The sequence below is a fragment of the Dryas octopetala genome, chromosome 5, assembly GCF_963921425.1.
Source record: "Dryas octopetala chromosome 5, drDryOcto1.1, whole genome shotgun sequence".
Classification (NCBI taxonomy): domain Eukaryota; kingdom Viridiplantae; phylum Streptophyta; class Magnoliopsida; order Rosales; family Rosaceae; genus Dryas; species Dryas octopetala.
The window spans coordinates 19,571,575-19,594,402 of NC_141370.1; the positions used below are offsets into that span (position 1 = coordinate 19,571,575).

At 35.5% G+C, this 22,828-nt stretch overlaps 2 protein-coding genes across 3 annotated transcripts; both read right to left on the reverse strand.

The window, feature by feature from the left end:
- Positions 1 to 754: 754 nt before the first annotated feature.
- Positions 755 to 12,442, reverse strand: LOC147285387 (putative RNA-dependent RNA polymerase 5). The gene is made up of 21 exons (XM_086244943.1): positions 12,223 to 12,442; positions 11,468 to 11,930; positions 11,230 to 11,379; positions 11,021 to 11,141; positions 10,782 to 10,920; positions 9,771 to 9,845; positions 9,087 to 9,276; positions 8,234 to 8,432; positions 8,047 to 8,134; positions 7,768 to 7,908; positions 7,038 to 7,112; positions 6,817 to 6,888; positions 5,536 to 5,642; positions 5,273 to 5,421; positions 4,830 to 5,058; positions 3,856 to 4,081; positions 2,819 to 2,970; positions 2,087 to 2,249; positions 1,523 to 1,661; positions 1,243 to 1,409; positions 755 to 1,153 (listed from the first exon to the last, which is right to left on the reverse strand). The coding sequence occupies exons 2-21, from the start codon at positions 11,850 to 11,852 to the stop codon at positions 920 to 922; spliced, it is 3,201 nt and encodes a 1,066-aa protein (XP_086101069.1). The 5' UTR covers positions 11,853 to 11,930; positions 12,223 to 12,442; the 3' UTR covers positions 755 to 919.
- A 1,660-nt stretch (positions 12,443 to 14,102) lies between these two features.
- On the reverse strand, positions 14,103 to 21,163 carry LOC147285388 (golgin Putative 1). 2 transcript variants are annotated; one of them, XM_086243705.1, is made up of 21 exons: positions 20,963 to 21,163; positions 20,030 to 20,110; positions 19,628 to 19,677; positions 18,849 to 19,526; positions 18,663 to 18,725; positions 18,351 to 18,428; positions 18,042 to 18,245; positions 17,711 to 17,767; positions 17,543 to 17,617; positions 17,385 to 17,456; positions 16,972 to 17,034; positions 16,770 to 16,868; positions 16,257 to 16,328; positions 16,085 to 16,153; positions 15,539 to 15,586; positions 15,356 to 15,451; positions 15,148 to 15,224; positions 14,886 to 14,931; positions 14,706 to 14,804; positions 14,562 to 14,606; positions 14,103 to 14,436 (listed from the first exon to the last, which is right to left on the reverse strand). In XM_086243705.1, exons 1-21 carry the CDS (start codon positions 20,988 to 20,990, stop codon positions 14,365 to 14,367), a joined length of 2,172 nt encoding a protein of 723 aa, XP_086099831.1. In that variant the 5' UTR covers positions 20,991 to 21,163; the 3' UTR covers positions 14,103 to 14,364. The 2 variants fall into 2 exon arrangements, with proteins under 2 accessions (XP_086099831.1, XP_086099830.1); XM_086243704.1 differs by having other exon boundaries at positions 16,257 to 16,334.
- Positions 21,164 to 22,828: the final 1,665 nt, after the last annotated feature.

A 22,828-nucleotide genomic window follows, 5' to 3' on the forward strand; every position in this document is an offset into this window, starting at 1 on the left:
AATCATGCAGGTATTGTAATCAAAAAACACATTAAATATAATTTAGTTATTCAAAATGTAATTCTCAAGAAGCAAAAAAAAAAAAAAAAATTCATTAGTAGTATTTTTCTCTTAAATATTGTGAAAAATTACAAATTAAAAAAAATTAATTCCCCACTTTCTCACGATCAGAATTCACATGAATTGCACGTCTTCAACTCTGAAGTCTAATTTTGGCCAAAAAAAAAAAAAAACTCTGAAGTCTAATTAAATGGTATCACATTGCACACAACTACGAATCTTTCTAATATAATAGAAGAGGTAATGGTATATACCTCTTTTTTTAGCATATCTTTTTTGTAATGCTATAAGCATGTGCATGAAGCACGAGAGGACGAGACCGACACTCAGATGCAATAACTAAAGTAGTTGACTAGGCTCTTTCTTTTTCTTTTTTTTGGTTATAGTTATAGACTAGGCTCTTTCTAGTGCGCAAGGGAACTGAGGTTTTCCAGATTAAGACACGTATGGATTACAAGATGACATCTGTTTTGGTTATAGACTAGGCTCTTTCTAGTGCGCAAGGGAACTGAGGTTTTCCAGATTAAGACACGTATGGATTACAAGATGACATCTGGTGAACATCGTCCTGGCTGCTTTGCCCACGTGTCCTATAAACAAACACCCCACCACTCCATACCAAATTTCAACTGTATTTAGTCTTTGGATTTTAATTCATTTTGGTCTCAGCAGTGAATACTGAAACATTGGTCTGTCAATTAAAATCAGTGGGGAAATCATTTCTATAGATAAATATATATATATTACATGTTACATAAACGTGACACACACACACACATAAACGTTACATACATTACATGTTACACTATATACACCATTTCTTGACAATAATCAAGGAAATGATCAGCGTACACATTAATTACAAAACCTCCTTCAAAACAGAAGGTGAAATGATAAAGGGGCTTTCACCTTGTTTTGAGACCTGCTTGGCGTAAAACTTGAACAGAGCTGGACCTGCAACTTTCCATGCAAAGGAACATTGATTCGCACTCCTAGCCCAGTCATAAACCAAATGATATATAGCAAGTGCCTCGTTAAATACTTCATGCATGTCCCTTCTACACTCCTCAAATTCCTCGGCTTCATACAGAAACTGCAATGATGATAATACAAAAACAGGAAACATTACTAGTCCCAAAATGTTTTTCATGAATAATAAAAAACATAAAGCTAAAAGCTCACCCTTTTGTACTTTCTTATGACCTCTCCGGCAGCCTGGTTTTTGCCTTTTTGATTGTCCTCTTGCATGGCAGAGCTCATCTCACTCCTGTACTGTTCGAAGCGTTCCTTCCACTTGTTCAAGCTGTTCTCGGGGACTTCAACATCGAAAGCAGGAAGTTTCCCAACTTCTGAATAGGACACATAGAGGAAGGAAGCATGTTACTCACAACTATTGTGAATAATTCACAGGAATTTAACTTTAATAACCAGATAATGTCAGACGACGTTTATCAGTTATCACCTTTGGTCGAAAGGTCTTCTATTTGATATGCACCCACTATATCATATATTGATCCCAAAACGGAACTTGAAGTGTAAGAATCCTTCTTCTCCATGAAATGCGGGAACTTTTCCACCTTCAAATCGTTGGGAACTTCAACCTACACACAAGTTAAGGCTAGTTTCAACATACGGCCAATCAAATGAAAGCAAAACATACTTCAGAAATCAAGGATCATGCAAACTGTAAATAACTGAAAACTGGCTACTGATTTAGTGATTTCCCATTCCAATGCATAAACGTAAAACCAGCTCGAGGGCGAGAGTGTTCTTTCATTATATCGGAAAGAATCAAGGGTGAGGTGCAGACAGACAGAAAGTTCCAAAATTCAAACACAATGTTGCAGGACATATCAAATTAGTGAAAGGGGTAGTCTCTGGCGTATACATTTGGTAGGGTCATACTTCAACAAATTTAGCAAGAGTCAGCCCCGTGAAATGTTTGGTTAGACACAAATTTACCATATGCAGACAACATGATTGCATTGTCAAACTGGTACCACCAACAAAAAAAAACAGAACTAACCTTTCCACCTTTCTTTGGTGCATCTAGAGCATCATAGTAGATATCAATCAACCGCAGGATATTTGCCTTCACCCTGTTTTTCTCATTGATACTACCATCTCCTAACGCCAAAAAGCGGTCCATCATGGCCAGCCAGTTATCAGCTGCCTCACTAACAGCAAAACTGAAACAACAGAAATTGTTAAGTGCACTAGAATATAACTCATAATGGATGAAACATTGCATCTGTATCCCAAATTCAGTGCAAATACTAATTCAAGAATAAACAGTACTGCGAACCATAGCCAAAGAATGTTGTCTCAGTTCAAACAACAAAGAGGACATCAACCATCCAATACCTTATCAAACAAGATGAAAACTATTCTAAACGGTTTTTAAGAATTGAAAATAAATTTTAGTTAGATTATATGCATGGCAATAATTATTAACACCAACAAACAAATGAATTTCTGGTTCAATAATTACTTGAAACTTCATAATGGTCGCAAAATTTTGATTAAATAAGAAAAATTATAATTCGAAGTTTCTTTTTGCCGATATAATTAATGAACTATGCTTCACAATTCACATGTCATTCTTGACAAAATCGAAAGGTTTTATTTAGGCTAATATATATAAATTAAAAGATTGAGCAAATAGAAGCTAACACATTGGGAACCTAATAAAACCAGAAAATCAATTTAATACAGCCCAAATGGTTATAAACTTATAAATAAATAGTCAAATGCATACCTTGGTTCGAACCTAGTTGTTAAGAATAGTTTAATGAGCTCATCTTCTAGGTCTTCCTTCAAGAGGTCAGCTGGTTTCTTACTTTTGTTCGAAAGGTCAGCTGGTTTAGGAGTTGGAACCCAAGGTTCACTCGGTTTGAAATATCCCAATAGCTGAAGTAATTCCAATAATAAGCAATAAATATAAAAAGAAAACTAGGTAACATCAATGAATTTATGAAAATAACAATCTTATAAGAACTTTGGCCTTTTTTGATGTTCAAACACATTGTGAGCTGAAGTGTTAGGTGTTCAAACACATCATAATTAAGAGGTATGATAAACAATTATTTACAATTTGATGCATAAATTTGTCTAGAAGTTCTAGTATCATTGCACGTTGATTTTTCAAAACAATGATACAGCAACCTTGCTTTACATAAAACTTATTCACAAGTTATAAACAACTGCTAGGAGGAATCTGACAACTGAGATGATTGTAATATATTAATGACATGATAATGGTACCAGGAAAAAAAAAAAAAAAAACTGAAATGATACATATAAGGATAATACCACAAGCTACAAAACTGATTGAGAACAAGAACAGAATATGATGTTTTATGACATAAGCAAAGCACTATGATTAAAAGCAGTCAAAGGTTTTACCACACCCCCCCACCAAAAAGAAAAATGAAAAAAACCGATATGGAAAATAAGGGCATGTTTGGTTCTTGATTCAAAAATCATTTTTAAAAACAAGGATACACTCAAAATTTTCAAAAACTATTAACAGATTTTTAAAACTGTTTTTGTTTGTTAGCAATCTCTTTTAGAGCTTCTCCAATTTTGAAAATGATATTTGTGCATTTTCTGGTGGCGTTTTTGAATAATTGTAATTTCCTAATTCTTGATATTAGAAACTAACCATCCTACCAAACACCAATTCTGTTCTTTTAATATCTATTCCTTATTGTTTAAATGGAAAACAGTTTTTGAGATACCAAAAGGGCCTAAGGAATTCACTGGTCAGAAAGAGAACTTGATGTAAATGCCAACCTGAGGGTTTCTTGAGACCCAGTAGAGATCACCATCAAAATCTCCACCACCCATTTCATCAGCAATGGAACGTGGGCCTTTGCGAGAGAAGAATATAGCGTACTTGGCATTTCCAACATAAGCTTCCATCTCCTTCACATAGGTGGCCTTTAAAACATGAATATCGCCAAAGTGTACACCAGGATTCCGGTACACTAATACCTTCCCTGACATTTGTCCGTTGTCACTACACCCAAAAAAAGCCCCTCAAAGTATTAAGTGAATGTTATTTTCATTGAAAATTTGACACTAAACTCCACATAGATGAAGAAAACCAACATAGGATAATCAAAAAAGAAAAAAAGTATCAATAACAACTTCAGTATAAATAATACAATTATCAGACCCAAAAAAAATATACAATTAAAGCAAGAAAATTCAGTATTGTACCATATGCAAGAAACAGTTCTACATGGGACAATTAGTTCATAATCCAATACATCATAAAAAACATTAATGCCACTATAATTATCAAATAAAGAAAAAAAAAAAAAAAAGGATAGCAGACCATGTAATACTATCTTATGGCATTGATCAAAGAATTTGCTGTGTCAGCTTTAAAAATAGTTTGGATAAACTTTTTCCCCGAACAGCATATATTACAATTACGGATTGCTTCCAATATAAGTGGATAACTTACTCCTTTAATATAGGTACTATGTTTTATCAGAAAGATAACCAAATTAATGAATTTCGTTTATTTATCATGCAACTTTTAATTCAAGCAACCATATTTTATAGCTAATGGCAGGGCATGAACGAGAGAAATGAGGGCATTGTTATGCAATGCAATAAAAAGACAAATGTGAAGTATAACGAAAGGAATATCTCAATTTAATCTTAGCTATAAGGTAACAGATATCAAATATGCTATCAAATTATTGTATGGATTTTATATAACAGGGGAAGAAAAACATGCCAGAAATCATACGTACAGGATAACACAAACTTCATCCTTTTCCAGAATCCCTGTTGGATCGGTTGTCCCCATCAAATAATAACACTCAGGAATATGAAGTCTCCCTTTTCTAAGACTATTCTTTTCCTCTCTCATTAGGATCGACAGACGATATTGCAAATATGATTCTTCAAGAGGAATACCACATAATATCATTCTTGCCACATTGTAATTGTCATCCATCATCTCACCATGGTTAGTGGCAACTGCAAATACAGATATTGATGGAAGGAAATCCATCAAGTGAAAATAGTGAAAGAGAAATAAGTGGAACATAAAAGAAATAGGAAATTACTCAAATGGTTTTAACCATGGACTGATACCAAAACAAGAAATTGGCTGCCAATTTGATCCCAAATTAACTATCAGGAAAGAGAAAAGTTATTAATTTATCAGTTCTAAGAAATATCAGCTTAACACCTCTGAGTGCTGCATGCTTATTGTAGAAAACATCATTAGCATCCTCCAAAGCTTTCATAAGTATATCCAAGAAATAGTCCTTCGGCACCCCTCCATGGGACAGAAGTGCAATTAAATTCCTTGACAAAACTGTTTTCCCAGGTGGATTACTGGAAGATGAAAACTTGAAGTTAAAAGCAATAACCAAGTTTATACAGGGCAACAGATTTCACATCAACTGCTGGGAGCAAAAGCAAAGATAAGGGTGAAACTGAGGGATGTACCTTGTTCCAACCACCTCCAGTGAATTCACTGTTTGATCATTGGAAATCTTGTCATCTGGATAAACTTTAATCATTGATGGTCGAATCTGGATTGTTTTTGGTGGCAGCTACAAAGTTTGATACATTAGATTTAAATTGGTGTACAATACTAGAAAAATAAGAGAATGAAACATGAACTAAGAACTATTCCCTAAATTTTGCATCATTATCAAGCATGAACCCGTTATTAGGATTATATTACTTCAATTTACTTCAGCAATGAAACCCACAATTTAATTAACAAGGATGGACTTGGGAGTGTCACCTCCACCTGACTGTACAAAGAGGAATGTTCCTATTGAGATAGTTCAATTAAAAGAGGTGTTTTTTCATTTAACCAACAGCATCAGGGTCATGTCTGTAATGTTGTCTATCAACTTGCATCCCTGCCCAAGGTTAAAATGATCCTTTCCAATAAGAAAATTCGGTATCAATAAAAACCAATGACAAAAGTTTTGCATTTGTACTGAGTTAAGAGTTGTACTACATTCATAGTTGGCTCACCAGGGTCCATGTTAGAATAAAAAATACAGTAAATAATTTGGATCTTTGCTTGAAAAAACAAATCAATTTAAATGAATTCTTTAAGGGTCTATTTGGATTGAAAGATTTAAAATGATGGATCTGGATTTCAGTTGTAGTGCAAATTACTTAATTGGAATTTAGAAATATCAATTCTTAGAATATGCATTAGAACCCAACTCTTTTCCAAACATATTTCCTAAAGTGAGACCCATGTAGGACCCACCCATGTGGAAGAATTGGGAAAAGGGCTGGGTTCTAAAGCATCTTCCTGATTTATTATGTTAATAAAACCACATATAGATTTGATTATGTAAGAAAATGATTTCAAATACTCAAGAGAAAAGTGTTATTTAACTTCCTCATTTTCTTAAATAATCAAATTTATTTATGGAGTTTATTAGCATAAGACAGTAAGACACTAATATTTTTAATATTCAATTAAGCAATTTACACTAAAACTCAAATATGATTTCACACTTTCTGTTTACTTTGTTTTCAATTAAATGGAATCAAAACATTTCTCTCTCGCTCAAACACACACACACGCACACAGATAGAGACGAATAGATAAATGCATAGTGTGTTTGTAACAATATTATAAACAATGTGGTGAATATTAGATAATTGTAAAATGATAAAACTTGGAACCAAGTTGGCTGCCATAAGAAGTCATTTTTAAGATGAGGGCATTCCATAAGAACATGACAGAAACCATACCTTTTTGTTAACAAGAACAGTTCCCTTAACAGCCATGCCATTGTAAAACAGTCGGAACTGTATGAGCAAAGGCTACAGGGGGGGGAAAGGGAGAGGGGGAAACAAAAGCAAAAAAGAAATGAGAATATATTGCGAGCCTACAAATGGACTAGTGCAGCTAAACAGAATCTTGAAAAGAGAAAGTAAATTGCAAGAGGACCTGGATTTTCTTATCCACATACCGGTTCCCGGGTTCTAGAACTTGGATGTTTCTTTTCCCGAACCTTAGCCTCAAGTTCATCAGACTTAGGAAGTCTCTAACATCACAAATCAAAAGATAAGCCATGCACAGAGAATAGTAGAAGAGATTTGCACTTTTGGATTAAGAAAATACAGAAGATAAGAAAACAACGTGGAGTTCTGAGCCATAAAGTTATATTGACACAACCATTGACACATAGGGCAAAGAAAGTAATTGCAGAAGGCACAAAGTAATACATACAGAGGCATAAGATCACTCTTGCACATTATACATATTAGCTTTACAGACAAATTTTTTAGCCATGTAACAAACTACCCTATCATTAGCTGTTATCTGGACGAAACTGTTAGCTGCAATTCTGATTGATTTCAATTCCTAACTACATATTAAGTTATTAACAGCATTGGGTCACAGACGTAATACCAAAAGAAGTATCTTGTCATATATTCTTTCTATATATCCATTTTCATATTTTTAAGATACATATGTCTACTCCCCAATATGGCAATACAATATATTGAAAACCTTCTAATTTCAAAGATTGTTCATTAAGTTGAAAGACTTAGCTTGTTTAGCACTTATTCCAAAATCTCTATCTTGATAAGTCAAATGGCAATAATGTCAAGCATAATTTAACTATGATCTTAGCAAATATACTTGAAATTATAAACATAAACTTAGAAAACGAACCACAACATAGAATCACAAACCTCGATTTGTTCATTACTTTTACACTCTCCTTGGGATACATTCCTCGGACAAAGTAACGCCAAATCCTCAGATATGAATCCAGTGCCATCTGTATGTTTAAGAGGTTCTCCATCTCTATAAATACGATTACCAGATTCATCCTGCAGTTCACAGAAAAAGAAGAATACAACAAACTGCATTTTGTAATTTGAATTGAAAAATGAACCAAAGCATAGAAAATATAAGTATAATTAGGAAAGGCAAAATAGTTCATTGGAAAACTTGTTCAAGCATCATACCAGACAAAATTCTTCATCAATGCGTTCAATATTCACAAGTGTCAAATCCACTTGCAAGCTATATGTCTTCGACAAAATGAGTGAAAACCTGCATCCCCAATAAGTATGGTACTTTAGAATCATAAAGGAAAAGTGCTTCTATACAGCATCTAAAAAGAAATTATTTGTGCTACAAACATTTACATACCTAGACATATACTTGGCCACGCTAGGCAAAGTATGTGCATGCATGAAAACACATCTAGATTGATAAATTGTTCTATTAGATAACTTATAGTTATCCTCCCTGTCCATGTGTGCCCCAGATTCCACATGAACAAAATAACATTTAACAGCGGATGACGTTGGGCTTTTTGTCTTTTCTTTGTTACCACCGTCTTTGAACACTGATTCATAACCATATTAAGATAGACAAAAAGATCAATTCTACTAGGATTCTCAACTAAATACTAAAATTTAAGAAAATAACATATTGAAGTATCGAAATACAGGTTAAAACTTTACCAGAAAAAGATGGTCGAAATTAACATAAAAGCAGTTCCCAAATATTGAATCCTAAATCTAAACCATGTGCTGATTCTAATCCTATTTCCAGCAAGTGAAGTTGATAAAAAGTCATATTTATTATCCAGCTGTAAGAATGCCAGAGCATTCAAGAACAAGTTATCCGTAAAAGGAAAGATTTTCTATTAGACGAGTCAGTAAAAGAGTATGAGATATATGGTTGCATGTGTTGCTGCATAAGAAGAATGAAACACCTTAAGATTGTTAAGATTTTGAAGATGGCTGATTGCTATTCTCGATTGTGTATATGTGATCATAGTAACATGGAAAGAATAAACTATGATGATTTAACAACTTGTTCTTTTTGTTCTCAAACATGCATTATATTAAGCTTATTATGTCACATAAGGTAATTAGAGTTATGAACCAATCAAGAACGGCACACAATACAACTAATCTCACAATAGGTTAGGGAAGTAAAACATCTTAAACATTGGAAATTCAAAATTCACCATAAGAAGTCATTTAAGGCATACCGAAGAAACGGTAGCGTCGCAAGCCAACAAGAATCCCTTCCCTTGCGACCTTGCTATATGTAGCATAATTATTATTGTAACGAGTACTGGGGCCTGTCTCAGCCTCCTCTTCGTCAAATTTCACCATCAAAACATTGTTATCTCCTAAAACTTTTTGTAGGTGAGTTCTTGTTTTGTTTATATAGGGGCCCTGAGTTAAAAGTCAAAGGAAATATCACTTATACAACGTCTGCAAAATGACAAGTCAACAATGACAGCAACATGAAGATATTAGTACCCTTAAAGAAAAATGAATGCATCCATCCCAGTGGAACTTTCTTATTTTCATTTTCCAGAAAAGAATCGCAGACAGGCAATTACACATAGCGAGTGGGAGCTTTAGACTTCAAGAAAATGGAATAAAGCATCTAAACTCATTTGCTGCGTGTATAAAATGAATTGCTATCAAATGTGACTCGTGAAATTAAATCCAAAAGGTTTCAAGATTCGAACTTCGAACCGCCCACAAGAACTAAGCAGAGCACCTGATTCCACCTGGTTCCTTCAGTAGACCCATAGGTGTTACTGATACAGTGATACCACATTTCATGATTGGATGTAAAGTATGATTACCTACATTATATGCAAGTATGCAAAGACATGTTTGTGTGTAATTACAAATATACTGGGGATAGAAGTACAAACCTTGAATCTGTATCTCCCATCCTTAGAAACATAACAATGGTAAATGTGTGTTTTTCCAGAATCCCAATCAACCGCCTACAATACACCAAAAACATGAAAGGATCACCAGGCAGATATACCAATGGATACTAACAAGGTTGGGTGATGCCTGTATTAAAGAAGTTAACAATGATTCATTAAAAAGTTTCTTTTTTTAGGACCAAAAAAAAAAAAACACGAAGAAGAAGCTAACAATGATGGGGCAGACTTCTTTATCTCAAGACCTTTAAAACTATGTAACAAGTTATCAATCAATACTTTAATTTCGGAATTAACTCAGTGAATTCTAGAACTACTTAATAAAATTTACATCTCCAAAGTATAAAACTAATGAGTAAAATGGTTTTAATTAGGGTAGTTAGAAAAAGATTAGATTTCTTCCCAGTAATACTGGAATTTTCAGAAAAGGTAGTTGGCTATATAAACTCATTAAGAATTATGATCCTACTCTTTAATTTTTCAATAATTGCATCATTCCCTGATCAACTTTGTTTATGTATTTGTACTTGGCTAGGATTGCCATGAATCATTCATGCAGGGCATAAGCTACAAACAATCAGTGTGAAGTAAGGATATTTTGTAACCAATCAGTCTGGCTCACCTAACCTAAGGGACTTTAATAGATGAAGGACAACACATTTAATGGTTGGATTAAACACGATTGTGAAATTTATAATTCATGAAGTAAATTCAGCTCTTGAATGGGTTATCCCTCACTTGTCCCTCATATTAAGTACCTTCGGTGAGCCAGACTGCCGATTACCCAAGGAACTAGTTATTATAAAGGAAAAAGGCCCCCAAATTGAAATGCCTGAATTCCTAATGGCAGTGAACATGGTTAAAATTCCGATATTGTTTCCTAGGACTTTAATAGAAACAGAGCAGGAAAAGAGTATAAATCAATTAATGAAGATTATAGTATACGTGAACCATTAATTTTCAGATGAGCAAGAATCAAAGAGTTATAGTTACCAATCTTCGGTCTTTTGACTCTTTTTTGTCTATACATTTTCGACCCAAAACTTCCCAAACTTTGGCCTCGAATGCTCGCATTGGCAAATCTTTCCAGTTCCTAATATCCTCGGCTGTTATTGCATTACTTAATGTCATCCTAACAACAAAAACCAAAAACAAGTTAAAGGCATCCAAAATCAGATGAGCTACAAAACCAAATAGGCAACAAAAGGAGAGGGAAGCACGCTTTTTCATACCCTCCACCGTAACTTAATAATAGAAACTGCTTTCTGAACTCGAGTTCACCCAGAGCTTCTAACTGTGCTTGTATATTGCCTTGATGTTGCTCTAGAATCGGGGACCGAGTGGCAGTCTCAGCTGTACCAACATAGACTCAGACCCAACAGAAAATGACAAATATGTGGCAAAATGCAAAGGCTTGTGGAGGGTGAGAGGAATGACAAACCGCTGGGGCTCATGTGAAGTTGTAAAGGAGTAATAGAAGCAGAGTGGCTATGATATGGAGAAGCACGGACAGGTTTCGAAGGCGAAGCAGAGGAATAGGGCGATTGTTGTCCATTGTATCCGAGTTTCGACCGATCAGGGACGGTCTCACCTGCACCAACACACACACACACATACTCGCACAGAGACACAGAAATGGGTTTAAGATTATGATCAAATTGAGGAGGTAAATGTCTGACCTTGAGGACTCGCGAAGAGCGGTACGGACCGTACAAGAGGAGGGCTGGTGTAAAGCGGTACGGTCCGTACAGGAGGAGGAGTGATACAAGGAGAAGAGGAGTGGCTTTGAAATGGAGAAGTACGGGCAGCTTTTGAAGGGGAATGAGAGGAGGAGGGGGAATTATAGTCTGGTTGATCGAGCAGGAAATTGATGTATCGACTCAGAGTGGTTTTGATCGGTTTGCCGTTGTAGATTTTGTGTAGGAGCTCCAGCGACTTTTCTTCGCCAATGGAGGCAAGTCCGCGTCGGACGTTGGCCTCCGGCTGGGTTTGGTTCTTCTCCAAGCAGATTCGGTTCAGCCATTGCTCCACTGACTCAGGTAGATGCACTGGTAGTTCGGCCATGGCTCAGACTGTTGAACTGGGGACTAGACTGCTCTCCACCTGATTATGATCAACTTCTTCTTCTTCGTCTGCTGTCTCCTGTCGTAACAAAATTTGAAAAACAATCAACTTTATATTTTTCTTGGGAAGTCAGATTTTTGTCGCTTTTAAGTTTTAACACTAGCAGCCAAAAGAACCGACTATTTAGAATTGGCACTGCAAAATCAATAATTGGGTTCGAATCAGAAAGCAAAAAAATAATAATTTGGTTGTTTGAATTTACACCAAAACTAAAGTAATATACATTCAGTCCAAAAGTGTCCGGAGGTGGAGGTTGAGGTTGGATAGATAAGATTGATAGGAGGAGAGTTGAAATGCAGAGGATACGTACCTGAACAGGCTGAACTGAAATTGAAAATGACTCTGCTACTGAGCAAGTGAGCAGTGTCAATTCGCTGCAGTGCTGATCCTTTTTCACTTCGATTTTTTTGGAACGCTTGTATTAGAAATTAGGGTTGGGCAACCAAGTGGGTCTGTGTGCATGTGTCTGAGAGTAGAAGAGAAGTGCTCTGTTTTGCTCGGTGAATGAAAGCTTATACAGAGTAACAGAGTAACAGAGACGAGAGATGAACAACTGAGAAGGAAGACGGGGGGGGATTTAAGAGAAACAAGAGAGACTAAAGTGACGAAAATACCCTAAAGAAAAAAGGGTCAGATGAGTATCACACTATCACACGTGAATTTTTAACTGCTATTAATTAGCTAATTGGTAATTTGTGGGTTCCCAGGCAGAGTTCCATCGAGTTTAATACACAGACCGGTTTTTAACTACGGGACCCTTTATTTTCTACTGGCCAGATTCTCATGAGCTCTTCTAAAAGCTTTTTTTTTTTTTTTCTTGGTAAAGAGCTCTTCTTAAAGCTTTGATCGATCATGTCAATGTACTATGAGGTCTTTTTCCTGACATCAAAAATCTTTTTCATTATGGTTGTAACTGTTCATTGGTCATAAATTATAATTAAAAAAAATTCTGCAATACAAACAAGTACAACTATATGCTATGTAAATATTAACCTTAAATATCGATGGTTTTCTTGTTAATCGTTGGAATATATATATATTTTTTTAGTTCGTTAATTTTAGGTAACAAATTATAATATTTTTTTATTTTAACTATCAAAATATTTATGTCATTTTACTTTAACTACTAAATTTCAGTTTAAGTAATAATTTTAAAAAATATGGTTATATCAAGCTGTGACTGTCTAATAGTCATAACTTTTTTATTAATTTGTTGTTTTTTCAATATTTGCAAGACTTAAACTTTAATGTTTAGTCTTTAAGTTATATGACTTCATCCCCCAAGCCTAAATCAAAAGTATTAAACTCTTAAAAATTTTGAATTTTTATAAATTTAAAACAATCACAGTTCAATTACAACTGTGATTGTGACTGTTCGACCGTCATAACTATATAACAAATCATATAACAAACTGATTTGTACCTAAACTAAAAAAAATTAGTGTATTGCTGCTTTACTGAAAAACTATTGATATTTGGTATTTAATCATAATTTTCTATTTTTTTTTTATCATTAAGTGTATTTATACATCATACAAATACAGTACCAAAATAGAACTACGAATTAAATATGAATGAAAAAATGTGTTATTGTACACATTTACAGATATTTAGCAAACGCAAACCCAAAAAAAAAAAAAAAAAAAAACGCTTTATATTTCCTTCCTCACCAAGTTTATGTTTCCTTCCTCCCCAAGTTCATATTTTCTTCTAACTTTTATAGCTTTATGTCCATTGATTAGACTAAAGTTATATCCCACATACAGAGCCTCTCTTTTCTTTGTTTTGTCTTTCTGATCTGATCACCATCTCAGATTCTCTTTACAAGGGAAGCCGAGTCATGACTTTTTTCATCACCGGTCAAGTTTTTGCAAGTGCTAATAATACCAAATGGGCGGGAATGACTTTTTGTGGACCATTTGGGGCCGTCTCTGTAATTTAAAAATCCCAAACAAAAACAACTACATAATTTAACAACTACAAAAAGTCATTCCATCTCTTCTTAATTTAAGCATGACTTTTTGTGGACCATTTGGACCAAACTAAAAGAAGTTGGTCAAGACTCAAGACTCAAGAATAAGATACCAAATAATTGGGTTTAAATAAACTCACCTAAAAAAACAAAGAAAAGAAAACAATATTAATCAAATTAAATACAAAAAAAAAACTCGTACAATAAGTGGCATTTGATTTAAATGTAATTCATGAGAAGAATTGAATTGAAGAGAATAAAAAATGTATTTACAAGTGACACACATGCTCAACACATTTGTATTCTACAACTTATATGATTTGTTTTTTTCTTCAAAATTTACAGGGGCCATAGCCTCTCTTAGTCCCCTGATCAAGCTTCACTCCCATTTACTTCTCAAAATTATTAGATGCATCATTCTTAAGTCTCGAACTTGAGGATTTTTGTGGCAGTAGCTTCTGACATGGAGCAACTACCAAATTATGGTAAGTTAGTGTTACCAAGTCCCATAGACTCTGCAACTTCTCTAGCGGAAAAATCGTCTGCTTGTGCCTGCATATAAAAGTACGAAGTTACAAACAGGTTCAAAATGAGGTATATTTATTGGCAATCATCGCTGAATGCCCAGATAATATTGGCCTCTCATACAAATTGTGAAGATGGCAACGTATCCATACCTGAAGGCGATGCAGCAAATACATCAAGAAGAGATGCACAAATACCTGCATATGATTTATTACAGTTATTTTGTGATTTAAATCATTCCACATAGTATGTCTTCATAATTAGACCCTTTATAATCACATTTTTATCTGTTTTACCAGGTAGAAAAGCAAGATAACTCGAGCTGTTGGATACCGCCAGAGGAATCTTGTGGCCCTGACAGCTCCTGAATCTAATAGCTTTGCTGCCTTCTGCAACTGCATGAGACAAGGTCAAACTCTGAGTCAGGCTAAAAAAATGGAGATCATGAATGGTGTGAGATATAAGAACAGAATTACCTGTATGCTTGCCCCAACCATATGACGGTGATACAAGGGGAGAGGCCTGCAGATATTAGTTTTTAATAAGTTTCCAAAGCTTAAAACAACTATGAACTGACAACAGACTACAACAGCACATACAATAACATATGTTTAAACAAGCTAAAATAACATCTGTAAAAACCAATGAGCATAACATATTTCATAGTACTAAAAATGTGCCAAGAAAATCAAGAGAAGTCATATATGATTACATGAGTTACTTAAACAATCGACATACTCAAGTTCTTTCATTTCAGTGTCTTCTTCCCAGGATGATGATGCCCGGCGGGAAAATCTACTTCTTTCTGCCTCTACCTGTTCAATACAAAATGAACCCCATGCAAAAGGGAAAAAATGATATAAAAATAAAATTAAAAACTAACTCCACTCTAGAATCTATATAAATACACTATCAAGCAAGCAGCATAAAGCACCCAAGGACAGACCTGTGCTTCCTGGAGACGCTTCAATTCCTTCTCCAGTTGAAACTCTGCTGCAGCTTTTTCACTAGCCATGGTTTCTAATTGTGTTTGCTTGTAGTACTGAAAAATAGGTAGAATACAACTACACATGATAAACACCCAACATGTAACTGATCGTGTAAATAAGTAGTGTTGACTTGAAATTACCAATAAATCAGTCAGTTCACGGTAGCGTTTCTCTAGCTCCATATGCTCCTGCAAAATGGAAAATGTAACCAATAAATAACGTAATGCTAAAAATAATCTATATATAGTAGCACTCATTATAACATGAAGATATGCAGAGAGGAGAAGAGAGAGAGAGAGAGGGAGAGCACAGGCGTAGGTCAGGATCCAAGGAAGGAAATGTGGCCAACAAACTGACAGTCACATGGCTCTGTAATGCTGAATGACAATATATTATGTGTAGCCAACCCTAGTATCTGAGACAATGCATTGTTCAGTCTAAATTTTCTACCAGCACTATGACATATCCTCTTTAGATGTAATGTCACTAAAACAAACAATTTTATGAAATAAAGTATCCACTAGATGTCAGAAGCCAGTGCTTAAGGACATCCTAAATTCAACTTGACACAAATCATGAATTATACAGAAGGTTGCCACCCCAGAGTATCAAAATAAATAAATGACACCAGATGTGAAAACTTCAGTACCAAAAAAAAATGTGTGAGCTTAAAAATCAGAGATCACCTGACGCGAGTAATGTTCTGCATCCCTCTTCATGGCAGCCATTTCAACTCTCATTTTTTGCACTTCAGCCTGACATTAAACATATCAATAAGTTTCAGAAAAAAAGAGTCATTCAACGAGACAAAGAAATTCAAAATGCAATGATACAAATTGAGAAACAGAGTTCACTTACCTCCAAAGAAGAAAGCTTGCCCTCTGCATCCCTCTGACCTTGGCGTGCACGTTCCACTTCTTCCTGCCATGCCTGCATCTTAATATTCATAACTGTAAGAGAGTACAATAATGTTCAGATAATTTAATTATATGGCCTCTACTGAAGCACACTATCAAAATTATCAAAATGAATAATGCCCATAAACAAATATAAATTTTCTGTATGTGCTATTAATTTTATGCTATCTCATTCGTAGGCACAGTAATTTAACCTTAGTATAACAAAAGATATAAAATGCATACATTAACAAATATAACACATAATATCTGATATCCAACAGCATTTAGAAATCCCCAAGACATTTTGGAAAACCAAAAGTATGAAATATTAATTGCACAAAGAGCAACTGAGTTAATTCATTAAATTTTTTTAGGCAGCAGGAATTATATGTTAGGGAGGGAATTTGTGACAAAATCTACAATGCCTGAATGTAAGTCCAAGCGGTCAGATTTTAATGGACCCAAGGAATACCTGAATCACTTGATTTGCCTCTTCCGGTAACTTCTTTTGCCCACGCCGAGCACGAGCTTCCATATCTTGCAGCTCTTGGTTTAAATTGGCACATTCAACCTGATGGCACATAGTGCTAATTATTCAAGAGGCTTATGACAGTATTTGTTCCAGCAATTGGACACACACCTTAGTGCAAAATAATTTAGAATTTTGCTTCTACCTCAAGCAATGCCATTTTCTGCTCAAGCTCCGATGCCTTTGCTGTCCTCTCATCCGCTATTCTCTGAACAGGGAAGCATTTACAACATTGAGTAAATTATGCTCAAACTCATGGATATATAATTCTCTGAAAAACCTAGAAAAGGATGAAAATGCAACATCTTTGTAGACATAACAATGAATTATAGACTGCGACTCGTAACCTCCCAAAAGATTGTATCATATTCATTTGAAATAAAATACTAAAATGTAATTTCATCGCTATAAGGTTCATGTATTAAAGAAACTAAGAATGTTAGTAGTCTTTGATATTTAAAAGACAAAGGAGAATAAAGAACTATTCTCATCCAGAAAAGAATGGTGTATTATTGTATTACTTAAGGCAATCACAAACTTGAAAAGCGCTTACTTTACCTGGATCCTTGCAAGGGCTGTGGATGCCTCAAGGGCTCTATGTTCCAATTCTACTTCCCTTTCCATAGCAGCCTGTTTTACCAGAAAGTGATCATCATAGTGCAAGAAAACAACCAGAAAGACAAAATTATTAATAATAGTTTGTTCTGGGTGCAAACCATTTTGGTAGCATTATGGGCGGCACGCTCTTCTTCTGCTCTCCGTTCTACAGAAGCCAACTCCTCCCGTAGAGCCTGAAGAATATATTATCACTCATTTCAGAATCTATTGATAAAACAGTATATGCTAAGGATACAAATACATGCAAGGAAACATCATAAACTAACCTGCATCATCCGTGTCTCCGTCAGTTCCCTATTTCTCATCATAGACTCCATGTTTGCCTGATTAAAAAACACAAACTATTATCAAAGCCTCAACTAGTAAAAATCCAAGTCAAGAGCATCCATAATTGCATCAATTGGTAGAACGGGTACATCAAATCAATAAAATGATATAATACTGAAAAAAAATGAACAAGGTACTTCACACAAACCATCCCTTGGTATCCCTAAAGTCTCTTCTCGCTACGTACCACTGATAGTGGCAAAGAGAGAGAGAAAGTATGAGGAAAGGAAGATTATGCAACAACAACTGAATATGGTGAGTTCAATGTACCTGCAATGAAGCCAGATTCCCTTCAGATAAAGCAGCCTGTTTCTTAAGTGTATCCATGGAACTGACAAGTGCTTCAATTTCAGAATTCTTTGCTGCCAAGGCCTCAACCATATTTGACTCTATTCTTGTCACTTCGCTTTTGGATGCTGACACATCTTTCTGTAGCTGCTTTATGCGAGCCTCATATGACTTACTCAGCTCTCTCTATCAAAATAGCAGTTGACAAGTGACACCAATAGCATTATATCATCTGCATCTAGGTTAAAAACTTCACTTAATCCCTGACATAAAAAGTGGAATTTGTCTCACCTCTGACACAAGAAGTTCCTCTAGCTGTGCATTTTCAGATTTGTATTCTTGAAGTCGGGATGAAAGTCCAGCACAAACCTAATCATTGATAACCAAAGCATTAACAAAGCATTCAAACAGAAAACTTCTAACCAGTAAGAAATTTCTAAAGGGGTCAGAAAGCTTTTTTGAGTATGTGAGAAGCAGGCTTATCCAATTTAAGGTGACCTTTTGTAAGAGAATGACTGAAAGAAAAGTGGCATTTCTATTTCAATGAATTGTGACTGTATATTACACAAGAAATAAAGAAAATCAGATTTTAGTAGAGCTTACCCTTGCTAACCTTGCCTCTTTGGATTGACCAGTGGAAACAGCAGTTTTAAGCAATCCTTGAGCCTGCAAACCAACTAAAGAAACTACTCAATAATAGCCTAAATGGAAAAAAGGTAACAAGATTCAAAGCAGAAACAAATGAAGTATATCTCTTATGAGATATTCTCCCCATAATAAATAATTTACCTCCTCAAGTTGATCCTGTTCCTGTACTTTAATGGGAGAACTACCAGCTTTATGCTCAGGTTGCTTACTTTGCTCAGTCACTGGTTCCCCATTTCCATCAGCAAGTTTCACTTGAGTTTCACTGTTACTGGTGGCATCAGTAGTTATAGACTGTGATCCCTCTTGGTCACATTTTTGAGGAACATCTGCATCTCCATGTTTGTTACCTTGGGCAGCATCAACTTGATTTTCACCCACAACCTCAACTTCATTGGAATCTAATGGTAAAGGAGGTTCTTCACGACCATCTGAAGAAATCTCATTGACAAGCTCACCATTTGAAGTTGATGTGATAGCTTCCCTATCAGTAAGAGTTGCTGAAGCTTCTGCTTCACCAGCATCATTTGCACCAGCATCATTTGCACCAGCATCATTCGCACAAACATCATTTTCACCAACTTCAATTGCCAGTGTCTCTGTTAAAGGCATGCTTAATGTGGAACCTATCTCAAAATTTTGTTGCTGCTCATTGATTATTTGGATTGTAGGGTTTCCAGAGGATGTCCCATCATTGTCATTTAAATGAGCATCACTATCTTTTTCAGGTGCCACATCTACTTGTGATGTCAGTGTACTAATCTGTTCGTGTGCAGAATCACTTGCTTTGGGAGATTCATTCTTGGACAGTCTCTTTTGAGCCTGCAAACACCCAACGTCTGAGACAAAAAAAGTTGATATATATCTGTGTGTGCATGTGTGTGAAACAGTACTATGTATATTCACAGACAAACTGGAAATACCTTGGTCTTCGACGTTTCCCTCTTGGCTTGAGAGCCTTGCCCATTAGAAGCTAAATTATTCAGAAAATGAAGACAAAAACAAAAATTAGCAACAGATATGGTGGTCTTCAAGTCATCTGACAGACAGTAAGTTGATAAAGTAATGGCCAAGGATGAATCTCCTAGGATCCACTATCAAGGAGTATAATGTAGAAAAAAGATGAGAAGGTATCAGCTAGATTAGAGGGGTAAAGTCTCTTGGCGTCATCCCATTCCCAAGGACTAGGAATAGGGATGGAGCAGTTTATGGAATGGGACAGGGCTATCTCCCGTTATGTAACCTATATGTGCAATAGGCCTCCAATGAACCAAAACAAAACAAAAATATATATAACATATTCCAAGACAATATAAAGATAATACCTTGTGCCTGAGCAGCCAACTGCTCATCTGACAATTCACTGACAACCAGCTTCGCCCTTCGATCGACAACTTCAAACAAATCTGAGGCCAAAGAATAAATTATAAAATTTTACACAACGGCGCAAAACATGGCACATTAATATAAGGAATTCTGGTGTGGGGCTTCTACAGAGATGATACAGAGTAAGTGATTGTACGTGGTAGCATATGGGGTGGTGCAGGTGTAGGATAAATATATAACCTCTTTTCTTTTCTGATAAAAATTCAAGAACATGGTGAATAATAGTAGTCTTGATCTGAACCAATAAGTTTTATCTGCATATTTTTTGTCAATTGTTGAAGAAAGACAAAGATATCATCTGCGTAACAGGTAGACTTCCTTTCACAGCAGTAGTATTCATCCTAAAATATCAGCGTGATCCCAAGAAGAACAAAGCTTCTCTATTGATAAGGCAATTTATTAGAGATTCTATCAAATCACCAAATCTGCAGTCATCTATCGCGTGCTAAAAGCCTAAAACTAAATAACTGACAAAATTTCTCTAGCTCACTTTCATGTCATTTTCACAAGATTCATGAAATGTGAATTCCACAGAAAAACGAAAAAAAATACAAACTACTTTCATATCAACTTACAGTTTTTTTTGTTTATTACGAGTCCAACCTGAACTTGCTACTTTTAATACGAAAACTCCAAAAAACTATTCATGAAATAAAAACCCAATGGCATCAGATTCAAGCATACCAATCTTGTTGCCTCAACGAAAAAGAACACCACATTATGGTATTCGCAAAATACCTCAAATAATTCCAAACAGCATAAGATTAAACCGGAACAAATTTCAAATCTAAATGGAAACCAAATTAAATAAAAAAAACAACAAATGACAAGAAAAAAAGGACACAGAGAAAGAGAGAGTAGAGGATCCAAACCTTCAGCAGCTTTGAGCCACGAAGCCATTGGAACAAACCAAATTCGGATCTGGGACAACCGTGTCTCACTCTCAAGCAACGACTAATGGAGCTTCCATGAAGAAACGGACGAGATTACGATACGGCGTCGTTTGCAGTTCAAACAGCTCGAATTTGAGAACGATCCGTGTGAATCAACTCAGGCAGTCAGTTAGTTGAGAAGCTTTTGCGCCAACGAGTAAAACTGAAGAAACAGAGACAGAAGGTTGTTCAGGCACTTCTCTGCCACGTGGCAAGTGCGTAGGGACAAAGTTGTCATGTTGTTGGATCAATGCGCTTGGGCCTTGGGTTACCGTTAAGCAACCAAGTTGCGGGCTTATCAAATCTAGTCAAATGTTCAAATTCGGGCCTAAATTCCAAACGGCCCTTTCTATTAATAACATTATGGTCCGTAGCCATGACCATAGTAAACGAAAAGAAAAACACCAGATATGCACCACTGGTTGGGGTCCTTTCTATTAATAAAGCATCTCCATCGACGACCATAGCAAAGAAAATAAAAGCAATAAAATTGGATTTTTTTAATATATTATTATTCAATATATATTTTGCTTTTTATATATACAGCATAAAAGTCATAAAAACCATATTTCTACAGGACTCCTTTCGTTAACGTGATACATGGAAATATTCATAAGTGTAGTAACTCATTTTTTATATAATAAAAGAGGAATCCAAAAAAATGAATTATCTGCATAAATAAAAGAATTTTACATGACAAATTCGAAAATAGGTGTACATTAAATAGAATAAAAAGAATTAATTACTCTAGGATACATGACAAGTATTTTATTTAACCTCTACTATACCTATTGTTCAAATTTAACAATAAGGTCACATTTGTAAGTTATGATATTAAAAAAATATGTTTTTTTTTTTTCTCTCTCTCTCTTGCGATCCACACTGCTCCACAACGAAGCTTCTTGCTCCGGCTTTCTCCCAACAAATGGCGACCACCGGTGTGCTCCCTACACCAGCGCCGACTCAACCCACCCTCCCCGCTACCGGCTGGCCACCACTTGCAGCAAATCGATGCGAGAAAAGGGAGTAATGTCGCCGGCTTCCTCTCTCTCTCTTTCTTTCTTTCTTTCTTTCTTTCTCTCTCTCTCTCTCTCTGTGCTTGATCGAAGCCTGCTCGAAGCCTTCTAATGGATCTGCTCCGAGCTTGATCGAAGCCTTCTAGATCTGCTTTGACCACTCCGACTTCTCCTCGATTGGGCATGATCACAGCTTGTGGTACGTAGACTCCTACTTTGATTTTTTATCAGTAGAAGGTTCTTGATTCTGAAACTGCAATTTCTGGAACATTGGAAGTAAACTTAAACTGCAGTTTATTGGAGTTGTAGTTACTAACTGCAGTTTCTGAAACTGCAAATGAACTGAAACTGCAGTTTATTTGAGTTGCAACTGCAGTTTCAGAAACTGCAAATGAACTTAAACTGCAGTTTATTTGAGTTGTAAGCTTGCAGTTGTAGTGTAAGTGAAACTGCAGTTTCTGAAACTGCAAGTGAAACTGCAGTTTCTGAAACTGCAAAGTAAACTGAAACTGCAGTTTTTTTGGAGTTGCAGGCTTGCAACTGCAGAACGATACTTGTGAGTGAAGATGAACAATTGTCGATTTGGTAAAGTTGAAGAAAGAGATCGATTTGGCAAAAAAAAGAAGAATATCAGTTTTGGGCTGTTTGTGTAGCTGGTTTGGTTGTTATGCGTTTCTTTTGGAAGGTGTTCGCATGTTATATATTGGGGGGCTGGTAGATAGTGTCCGCAAGTTAATAAAAATAGATTGAGTAGTTTTGGTTAATATTTTGCTTTGTTAGTACCTTATAA

Bases quoted from the DNA above. Each gene is read 5' to 3' on its own strand.
- LOC147285388 (XM_086243704.1), bottom strand. From the start codon at position 20,990: ATGGCTTCGTGGCTCAAAGCTGCTGAAG. The intron at 20,111-20,962 runs GTTTGGATCCTC...CTTTGGCCTCAG, and splicing joins GTGGCTCAAAGCTGCTGAAG to ATTTGTTTGAAGTTGTCGAT. The intron at 15,452-15,538 runs GTAATTTCAAGT...CCTATTTTTCAG, and splicing joins GTGAACTGACTGATTTATTG to TACTACAAGCAAACACAATT.
- LOC147285387 (XM_086244943.1), bottom strand. From the start codon at position 11,852: ATGGCCGAACTACCAGTGCATCTACCTGAGTCAGTGGAGCAATGGCTG. The intron at 11,142-11,229 runs GTTTGTCATTCC...ATGTTGGTACAG, and splicing joins ACTTCACATGAGCCCCAGCG to CTGAGACTGCCACTCGGTCC. The intron at 6,889-7,037 runs GTATGTGGATAA...CCCCCCCTGTAG, and splicing joins GTTCTAGAACCCGGGAACCG to CCTTTGCTCATACAGTTCCG.